Source organism: Nematolebias whitei, chromosome 16, assembly GCF_014905685.2.
Source record: "Nematolebias whitei isolate Nwh7 chromosome 16, NemWhi1, whole genome shotgun sequence".
Taxonomy (NCBI): domain Eukaryota; kingdom Metazoa; phylum Chordata; class Actinopteri; order Cyprinodontiformes; family Rivulidae; genus Nematolebias; species Nematolebias whitei.
The window spans coordinates 29,457,936-29,468,903 of NC_056513.1; the positions used below are offsets into that span (position 1 = coordinate 29,457,936).

General features: G+C 41.7%; 1 protein-coding gene across 1 annotated transcript in view; it reads left to right on the forward strand.

The window, feature by feature from the left end:
* The window catches only part of LOC119422473 (nicotinamide riboside kinase 1-like), a 93,987-nt gene extending 85,764 nt beyond the window's left edge, over nt 1–8,223 (forward strand). Inside the window, exon 2 of the mRNA XM_037689847.1 lies at nt 7,629–8,223. Within this exon, the coding sequence (XP_037545775.1) occupies nt 7,629–8,223 (595 nt within the window). The remainder of the gene's footprint in view (nt 1–7,628) is intronic.
* The last annotated feature ends 2,745 nt before the right edge of the window (nt 8,224–10,968 follow it).

The window sequence follows — 10,968 nt, forward strand, 5'->3', positions numbered from 1 at the left end:
GGGGGTACAAATCTCTGTAGAAAACACATTAAAAAACATTTGAAATTAAAATAAAACAGAGTCAAAATGACAGAATTGAGTACATGAGAACATGAAGAAATACACTGATACCTAACTAGAAGTAAAATTTACCACCACCCATAAGACCCACCCCCCCTTTCAGTTTGAGTCTTGCTTTCCCGTTTCGAGTGTGTCACAACAAGCAGGTTTCTTGCTGTGATGTTTTTGTCGGCATGACACGAAGGCGATGAAGTCAGAATCATCTGATCCGATCTGGGCCTCAGAATGTGTTCCACTCACCAGATCCATTTTAACATGAAAACATGAATATTTCATTCAGTGGAGAAGTAAGTTTGATTTCTTGATTATCGGCCTAATTTGTTGCGTACACATTTAAAAACAAGAAAATATTTGACAGAAAACCTCTGTGTCTTATACTGTGTCTCGGAATTTTTATGGGACCAAAATGACACAGGGATTTGAAAATGAAGTGGAAACGTGAACTAGTAACATCGTATGCACGTAGTCCTCATGATGAAGAGGACAGATTTAACTTGAACACCCAGATGTTAGACTGAAAAAAAAAAATTATAATAATCACAGTGCCACTTTGCTTTTTGCAGGATTTTTTAAAAAAGCATCAGGAATATAGGTTCCAACTAAACACATATATGTTTATTTATTAATTTATTGTTTTGTTTATGATAAAAAATGTGTCAGTATTTTAAGGCCAATTAACAAAATAGTTCCTTGTTTGCCGTTTGCAGTGTGACCGTGTAAGCTGTCACCTTTCTTTAATTTCTTGGATTTCTTAAAAGGATAATGTTAAAAGTCACTCATGCTGTGGAATGCCTGAAGGCAAACATGTAAATTTAAAAACTGTTTGATAAAGTGCAAAATATATGAAGACTTACTAGTTTTTTATTGTTTGTTGATCATCAGCAGCACCTCATTAGAATTATCAGGTTCGTCATTGTTGTTCAATTTATACTACATTTATTATGAATAAACAACTACAGTTTGATATGCCATATAGTAGTTCTCTTACCTTTTTTAATAATTAAACATTTAAAATCACCACTTTACAGCCTAACGTGCTCAGCATTATTGAACCCAGGTGCAGACAGACACAAAGAACTCCAGAGTAAAAATAAGAAAATTATTTATTTAAATAATCCAAATCAAAAAGCTGCCGTGGTAGAAAACTTACAAAAGCAACTAACTTGGTGAGACATGGAGGAAAACGGAGCATGAAGGCAGTGAAGCACAATCCACAGACAAGGAGGGAACACAGAGACGCTGAACTTAAAGGGACACTAACGAGACACAATGACGAACACCTGGGGAAGGACAATGAGGAACAGGTGAGAGTTGGCAGGAGCTGACTACATGAGGAGAAAAACGCTGGGGAAACTGGAAACACAGGAAAGTCAGACTCTGAAACTATATGAGAATAATCACAAGTACACAATAGCCACAGATATGACACAGCCTACCTAAAAAAATCAAACTAACCTAAAAGATATTGTGAATATAAATCACTGGTTAAAAAAGACCATCTAGTATTATTTCTTACTTTGACTTTGGCTTCCAAGCTACATTTTAACTTTGATATGCCATTGCAGAATGGTCCTACTAAAACTGCACTGCCCCCTAGAGTTATAGTTTGAGTTATGGTTTGTCCTACAAGGCTTCTGTAGTTTGGGCAAGTTTCTGAGTCAGGCTGTAAGCGACATTTCTGCAATGATAAACTTCCCCATCATGTCTTCTTGACTGCCAGAAAACATCTGTCTGTGAGTATTGTGTTGTGTTAGAAAGCATTGTTTGTTGTTTTGTTTGTTGCATTATATGAAGCACTTTGAGGGTTTTTAGGTCTGAAAAATCTGAGAAAAAATAAAACGCTAATAGCGCATGCATCCCTATGGTATTTTCAATGCAAGTTATTATCATGCTAATCGTTAGTTACTCATATTTCTTTTTGGCTGTAGTTTAGTCTAAGTTGATTAAATGTATATTTTTGGCATTTATCAATGCTAACGTTACCTGGAGTGTGTGACACACTGATTGACATTTTTTGGATTTTTTTACCTGGATTATTGAGCATGAACTTTGATGTTTTGAACCACTTTGGCTATGACTGCCTCAGAAGAGCTGACGCCAGAAACCATCTTATCACCAGCAAACTGGTTGATCCACTATGGGAGTGTGCTATTTGTGGGACTGAGTTTGTTTGTGGCTCTTCGAACTGATGAAGTCCTTTGGATGAACGACGAAACTTCTCAACAACAAAAAAGAAAAAAGAAACCCTCCAGATAACCTAAACTTTGTTGGATTTTTTTACCAGGATTGTTGAGCATGAGCTTTGATGTTTTGTGCTATAATTTTGTAACTTGCTGCATTTGCCCACTCAAATATTCATAGGAACTCATTTTACCTCAGATTCCAGATAAAACTTTACAAATTCTACCATGCGAGCTGACGTTACAATTGCAAAGAGTTGAGCTGAAAATGAAAAAATAATAATACTGGCATGTGTCTGTGGGACAGCAGGTCAATTATAAAATAATAAGATCGAGTTCCTCTATCCCCCCTTGCCTCCCCAAAGAACCCCATTACCCAGCAGCCTTGGCTTTGAACACATCTCCCACACCAAAGAGATGACACAACCTGCGACGCTGAATTTTGTCAGGCAAAGGTTTTGCAATAGATGCCATTTTTTTTCTTCTCCCTGAACATTTAGAAACAGCAATGATTTCCTTTGGATGCTTGAAGGCAAACACTGGCAACGTGACAGCAAGAAGAAACAGGAAGTGCCATGCCTGACATATTCCCCATCCTTTTGGCGTGTCATCTTCCTTTTTCTGGACACCTGATTGATTCTGACATTCTATATTGGGTATTTCATACGAAAGAGAATTTTGTGATTAAATCTTAATGAGTTGGAATTTCTCTCAGTGCTTTTATTACAGGCCACCAGTTTTGAACATTTTTCAAAGTAGCACACCCAAATTCCACTGTTTGCAATGAATTAATAATACAGTCTTGTCACTGAAGTATCATGCATTCTTTAATCAGGCCTTGAGTGTGAAACAGAAGCGCCTTGAAAGGTATTTCTTCATGATCAGAACAATTAGAAACTTAGCGGCACATAATAAAGGGCTGCTCCAAGTAATGCATTCATATATAAATACAGTATGTGTGAGTGTCAGAGAGACCCCTGGGGTGTACAGCTTTCTTGTAGCTGCTGTTTGAGTTATAAGTCATGACTGGCATGACAGAGGATTTGAAAAGACCAAGGCCAAAGGCTATGTGAACTGTGAGCGCAAAAGAATAGAACCAAACGTCTTTGTTCTGTGAACGCAAAGAGCTCGCCAAGTTGTCGAATAAACATCCTGAAGTTTAATTCACCCCTCTATTGTTCAGCCAAGAATTTCTCCAGCCCCTCTTTGCTGTTCTTGTTATGAGGACAAGACACAAATTTGTTTTGGTAGTTTGTGGTGCGAGATCTCCTTTCTGCATCCATGCATCAGAGCTGACTTGTAGCTCATGTCCGTATCTGCCTCTCACCTGAACTCCTCAGTGGCTTTTCAACAACTGACAGGGAGAATAGAGGAATGTGGCTAAACTGCTTCATTTCATCATCTCAGCTCAGGATGGTTCACCCACATCCTCTTTACCATTTGAACACTGCTAGTTGTGTCTGTTGTGCTGTGGTGTGACTGGGAAGGAAAAAAAGAATAAGCAAAATGGAAAATACCCAGTAAAATGTCTTGCTGTTACTTGCAGTAAATCCAGTCCTTGTCTTGTGATTTTCCTTCAGTTTCATGTTGCTTTCTTTTTCAGGACAGTTTTATATAATATATTTAACCAAAAATCATTAGGCACCCACAAAGAATGGTCTCATTTGGATGTGATTTGGTTCACATGTAGACCAGCAATGTGTATTTGTAAGAAGCTATAGCATGTCAATGACAGGGACCAGAGGACATAAATGGTGGTATAATTAGTGGAGTAATACTGTTATCAAGCATCTGTCAAAGTATCTCACAGCCAGTCAAAACAGCGAGTAAAGGTCATCAGGCATAGAAAATGCCTTGCAGGTGCATTTGACAGCATTCCCAGTACCGATGGTAGGAATTGCATTTTGGGTCTGTATGAGTCGTTTCATGTTGTGTAGGGCATATAGATGTCACAGTGGATCAATGTTAGGACCAATTGAGTGCAGCCACACACACTGTGAACCAACAAAGTCCATGCTCAATAATCCAGGTATACAATCCAACAATTTTCAGTCAGTTCACAGTTCCTTTTTTTTTTTTTTTGTGCTGAAACATTTCACCTTCTATCCAGAAGGCTTCATCATTCAACGAAACACACAACACAAAACTGATTTTTCCTCCAACAGCTTACTCCAAAGTGAAGTGGAACAAACCAGTTATGTTGGTGCTAAGATGGTCTCTTTGGCACGCCCCCTCCTCCGGTGCCAGCCCTCTCCCTCGTAGACAAAGTCACATTGTGAAGGTTTCGGTCATCCAAAACTCACTACACCAAGGGTGGATTGTTGTGCTTGTGCCAAGCATATTGTAACCTATCTGCATCTGTTTCTGCGCACGGTTTTATTTACAGCCTCGATTGTCTCTGAGACTGGCATCAGCTGGACTATAGGTTCACAACTGTGTTTAGAGTGGTTCTAAACTTGGAAGGCATATACAGTAGACTGATAAGTCATGTTGTATTAGCTTCACCGAAGAATGTCGATTTTACATTTTCATGGATAACCATCATTGAGTGTGTGTGTGTCATTCCTCTTGACATTATGGTGTAAGGCATCATAGAGGTTTGGGGAATCCTTACAGCACAATAGTTTCTTAGTCACATCCTGTATCCATATGTCTCACCCTTCCTGCAAAACCAGCCTGATCTTCAACAAGACATTTGTCAACACATGACACTTTTCTATGGACTGTCTGCATCATGTTGCAGTCATCCCCCAATCTTTATCCATTTTCTGCCACTTATCCATGGTTGCGTCCCTGAGGCAACCATGTCCCTTTCCCCAGCAACAGTTTCCAGCTTCTCCTGCGGGGGTCCTAGGGCATTCATTCCCAAGCAAGAGAGAATGTTTAACCCTTTTAGACCCCGTTTACATGACACATATTTTGAGTGAAATCGCAGCTTGTCTGCTGCAGTTTGGTTGTTCATATACACGACAACAGCCCCCGCGCTCTCTGAAACTGCAGGTTTCTGAACCCAAATCTCAGAGAGGAGATTTTTGGGGGAACCCCCGCAGAGGTGTGAAAAGCACCGAAAGTGTGAAGTGGCGCATGCACACTGCACGCGTATATTTCATGCATACGTGTGGTGCTGGAGACCCATATTTTCCACCGTAAATGTTGCACCACCCTATAAGTCGCCTCAGTCCATATTTGTCTAATAAAGTGGAAAAAAACATAAATATGTCACTTCACCGTATACGTCGTATCTATTATGCGTCACCGCTGACGCATCGCGTTTGTTATGCATCACCGCTGACAACCTGGAAATGTGGGCCGGTGTTGTGCCAAAAATCGATGGGCTGCCAAATGGCAGCTGCGGAAGCATGCACAGGAGGACTTTATCAAGAATTTAACAAGATTAACGCTTAAAAACAATTCTTTGTTTACTCAAAAATATAGCAAAGTTGTGTCTCATTCTAACTTTTTTCTTAATAAATGCACTTTGACGGTCAAATCAGCTGCATTTTCGAAAGCCAATACGCAGAAACATGAACACGTAGAGGGCAACTCACTGTCCATTTCTTAGAAATTTAACAATATAACCACCTAAAAACAACTATTTGTTTGCTCAGAATTATAGTAAAGGTGTGTCTCAGTTGAACTTTTACTTAATAAATGCACTTCAATGGTCAAATCAGCTGCAGTTCACTGGGGCAGCACAGCAAAATGTAGCAGATTTGACAGTTGCTCCAGGCAGATGATGGTGGCAGACTATGGCAAGCTGATTGTGTCATTAATAGCCACTTTTACCTATTACATGATACAATGGCATGCCATACTGCTCGACTGCCATCTAGCGGCTGAAAATGGTAGTGTTCAATATTTTCAGTTTGAATGAATGAAAACAGTCATATCTCAGCCAAAAATTGGTTTATAAATATGGGGGGAAATCCATAAATATGTCGCTTCGGCGTATAAGTCGCAGGGCATGGAAGTTATGCAAAAAAACGCAACTTATACAGCAAAAAATATGGTAAAACACACTGCTTTATTCGCTAAATAATGACAGTAACAATAATAAACAGTATTTCTGTTAGTGTTGGGAGATGTAATGAAGCTATCAGGACATTATGTAATTCAAGTTATGTGATTTAAATGATGCGAAACATGCGTGTTATTAAAGCTGAAAATGAAATCAGGTTTAATTTTATTTATTTATTCAACACCACAAACTATGTCACACAAACACCGATAAGAAAACTTAACACTATTTAAAACACGTTAACTAAACTTTAAACTATATTATAAAGTGTACTTTTCCTCTCTGTTGTCATCCTGGGTACTGGCGCCATGTTGTTTTTCTGGCTTGTTCAGGCTGTCACATTTTTGCTTAATTCATTCAACCTTTATTTAGACAGGTAAATCCCAATGAGCCTCGAGGACTCATTTACAAGAGAGACCTGGTTAATGTAGCTTAAAACATTGAATGGAATGGGGGAAAAGAACTGAGGGGAATTTTAAGTGAATAGATGATCCAATATTTCTCTCTTGATTTCAAGGTCCTCCTGCATCACCAAGTCAGTGCTCTCTTTTGGACCCGGTCCCTCTGGTGGGAGGATAGCTTCTCTTCTCAGGAAAAATAAAAATAAAATCTTAGTTGGTTGTTGTGTAACCAAACAACACAAGCTAACATTTTCAAGAACGTGTATTTACCTGGTGTAGCATTGCTCGATGGCTACTGATTACCACCGGAGTGGGAAGCCCGAAATCATTCTCGTCAGTGCTGGTTCGCTCAGCGACCGGTGTTGAGCTGTTAGACCAAGCGGTCCGGCTTGACCTCATATCCATCGGCTCGTATCTGAAATTCGGCTTTAAGTTTTGTTGTTACCTGGACTTTGGTCAGCCCAGAGGAAAGTCCTTACTGACAGCAGTCCCAGGCATGCGCATTAGATGAATGTACAGAATTCACAGTGCCAACTAATGACTTGGCATGGCAACTACAGTGGATTCTGGGATTTCTGCAGTTCCATGTAAACACCAAATGCGGCCCGTGTAAACGAGGAATCAACATCTGAAAAACACTACATTTCTAACGACTGTGTCCTGTAAACGGGGCCTTAGACATACCAGCAAATTGAGAGTTTTGCCTTTAAGCTCAATGCTTTCTTCTCCATCACAAACCAGAGCAACACAATCTTTACTGTGAGCAAAGCCCCATTTAAACTCCTTCATTTGAGTAATGATACATTCTCAACCTGGAGGGAGCATTCCAACTTTTTCAAGTTGAGAACCATGGCCTCAGAGTTAGAGATGGCTCTCATCACATGCATCCTTTAGCGGAAACAAAATAATACGCCTGTTTGTTTTTTTTGCGCGAGAAAGTACCACATCTGTATCATTTTTTTCCTTCAGACTTTATTTTTACAGAGTAACCAATGGAGAGAAAACTACTCTTTCTCAGAGTCTTCATCAGCTGATACCCAACAGCTGCATCATTTCACAGGACTCCTATTTTAAGGATGATTATTTTGTACCGGCAGACAGCAACAGCTTCAAGCAATATGACACTCTCGATGCTCTTCACATGGATAAGCTGATGAGTGTGGTCGACTCGTGGCGGACAGATCCAGCCTTGTTCCTGAGGCAGCGAGACCAGAACATCAAGTGTTCGTCCAACAATACAGAAATATTTGTTCTGATAGTGGAAGGTTTCCTTGTATTCAACTACAGGCCTCTAAATGAGCTGTTTGACAAAATATACTTTCTGGAAATACCTTATGTCTGTAAGAGGAGACGAAGTTCCTGGGTTTACAATCCTCCTGATCCTCCTGGATATTTTGACGGATACATTTGGCCAATGTACCTAAAGAACCATCAAGAGTTGGAAAGGATTGCATCAGAAATTGCATTCCTGGATGGTCTAAGGCCAAAAGAAGAGCTACTAGCTGCTGTGTATGAAGATGTTTGTCAGGAGATAGACAGGCTCCAAGGTGTAACTACTACTTGATAACGTGCCTTATATAATATTTTAAACTATGCTCTTTTTTTTTTTTAACAGTTGCCATTCGTTAATATTTCACTGTTTATTGTGCAATGACAAACAATTTAAATAATTTTTTTTCTATTTAACTTTTACACTAACAGGACAGGAAGTAATACAGTTTGGGTAAACATTTCGATGTGAATCATTTTGCAGTGAAGTGAAGCTGTCAGGTGCAAGCTAAATAAATCACGACAAAAAATAAATAATCCAAAATTCTGCTCATTAATTGTATTTTAGGAGATTAAACATAATCCAAGTTGAAGTGTTAAATCAGTTTCAGCTCCATTTTTGGCATCTGCATTTTGTAGCAGGCCAAACTGACAAAGACCATGCAGAATAATGTAGTATTTTAATTCCACAGCAGAGAAAACTATGTAGTCTCTAAGTAGGTCTAGGAAAAAAAATATATTGGTATCGGTTATTGGCCAAATCCTAATTTGACCGATAATTTTAATATCCTAATTGTATCTAGGCTCAGTCTTGGGACCCACCCCCTTTGCAATCTACATACGTAATGTAGGTAAAAACATCCCTGATGCATCCATACATTTCTATGCTGATGACACAGTTTTTTATTTTCGAGCTAAAAACAGTTGATAAGACTTTCCAGCTTTTGCAATCTGCATTTAACATCATCCAGACAGATTTGTTCCACCTCAAATTTGTCCTAAATGCCATCAAAAACAAAAGGGATGCTTTTTTCAAACAGGAAGTCGGTCCCAGCAGTTCTTCCTCCAATTTTATCCTCAAGTGATGTCCCTATCGAGTTTGTTGATTCCTATAAATATTTGGGTATCTTGGTCGACTCACATCTCTCTTTTAAGCTCCACATGGAAAACTTAGTAAAGAAACTGAAAGTTAAACTGGGTTTCTTTTTCAGAAACAGATCCTGTCTAACTCTGAATGCTAGGAAACACCTTGTATCTGTGACTTTCCTTCCCTCCATTGATTACGGTGACATTATTTACATGAACGCTCCAACAATCACCCTGCAGATGTTGGATGCTGTCTATCATGGTGCACTAAGATTCATAACTGGCTGTGATTATCGTACCCACCACTGCACCCTGTATTCACTGGTTAACTGGACATCATTAACTTCACACAGACTCTCTCACTGGTACATTTTCATCTTTAATTCACTTCTTGGTCTGTTGCCTTCATACATCTCCTCCTACATGTCTCTGCGTGAGTGCAGCTACAGCGTGCGCTCTCAGGACATTATTACCTGCAGTGTTCCCTCAGTGAGGACTGAACTAGGCAAAAGGGCCTTCTCCTACCACGCTTCTGTTTCCTGGAATATCTTACAAAAAGATCTGAAGCTCTCGACCTTGACCTCTCTAAGTGGCTTTAAACATCTGTTAAGTTCCTGGCAAGAACCAATGCAGACGTTCTTGTTTTTAGTTTTTTTACGCACACCCTCCGGAGACCGTCATTTTCAAAGCTTCTCCCTCTTGAGCTCTGCGATTTGTTTGCCCAGAGCGCTGTCTTGCAGGCGAACTCTGGGGAAACGCCGAACTGCAGGTTGCCGGAATGAAGAGGGCTGGATTCTGACGGGCGAGGCTGGTGGTGGAACTGAGCGAGAGCCGCGGCCGTGGAAACGTCAATGCTTTGCTAGCGACGGTCCCTCCAGTGGGCCAGGGGGCGGGATGAGCCGCGCGGCTTGATGAGGTGGCGCACAGCCTCTGGCACCTCCTCCGACTGCTTCAACTCGCCAGCATGGTTTGAAGCTGCTCTCGAACAGCGCATCCGCCGTGATGAGCCTTCCATCAGGTCTTTGTGCAGTTTCTCCGGCAGCGAGGGAGAGTAATGAAACCAGGTGGATCGTTGGATCATCGTCATTCACGCTGCAATCGTCAACAGGCAACCCGTAGAAGAGGCACACATGTTGAAGATAACGTCTGCTGCCTTACAGAGGGAGTTCTTTGTCTCCAAGGCAGGTCTGCGGCCTTCAGCCCCTTTGGACAGGCTATATGCTAGCAGCGCCACGTTGTTGCTAGCTGCGGCTGCCTGAAAGCACATAGATGGGCTCGATTGGAGAGCGTGGTCACCGTCTGGTTCGTGTTACTCCGGACGCTGCTCCAACCTGGACAGCTTAGCTCCGAAGCTTCCGCGAGGCTCGGCTCCAGGGGGGGTTACCGAGGGATAGCCCCGCCCGGTGAACCCCTCCACTCTGGTGATGGGTGCGGACTGGGGACAGACTCTCCCAATCTACCATGAAAGAACCCGTCTGTGGCCTCGCCCGTAGGACGTCCTGTTGGGAGCGCGAGGCCATATGGGTCAAGACGGTGAGCCGGAATGGAGCCCAGTAAACAACCTTCCTGCCGGATCATCCGAACTGGTGGGAAAGGCGTAGGACGTAAAAAAGGGTCCTTTCATGTCAGCCTCCTCCTGGGTTACGCCGGGCAACCACTGAGGGCGCCATCGGATGGGAGCGGTGTGATCGCCGATGCGAAAACGAGGTGGGATGGGGTGAGCATTCACTCAGCCCCCCTCCACCGACACTACGCTCCCCAGGAGGGAAAAAGCAGCGGGGGCTGCAGCTGAGCACGCCTATCCCGGATAAACCATCCGATTCGCTCCGAGGGCCGGCGATAAGAGGAAAAAATACAAGATGGCGTTGTCCAGCGTGTAGTGACCTGTCATTGGGAAATATTCCTCGGCGCTTACCTTGAATAGGACTACTCGTCATCTTCTCCTCGGGGAGGA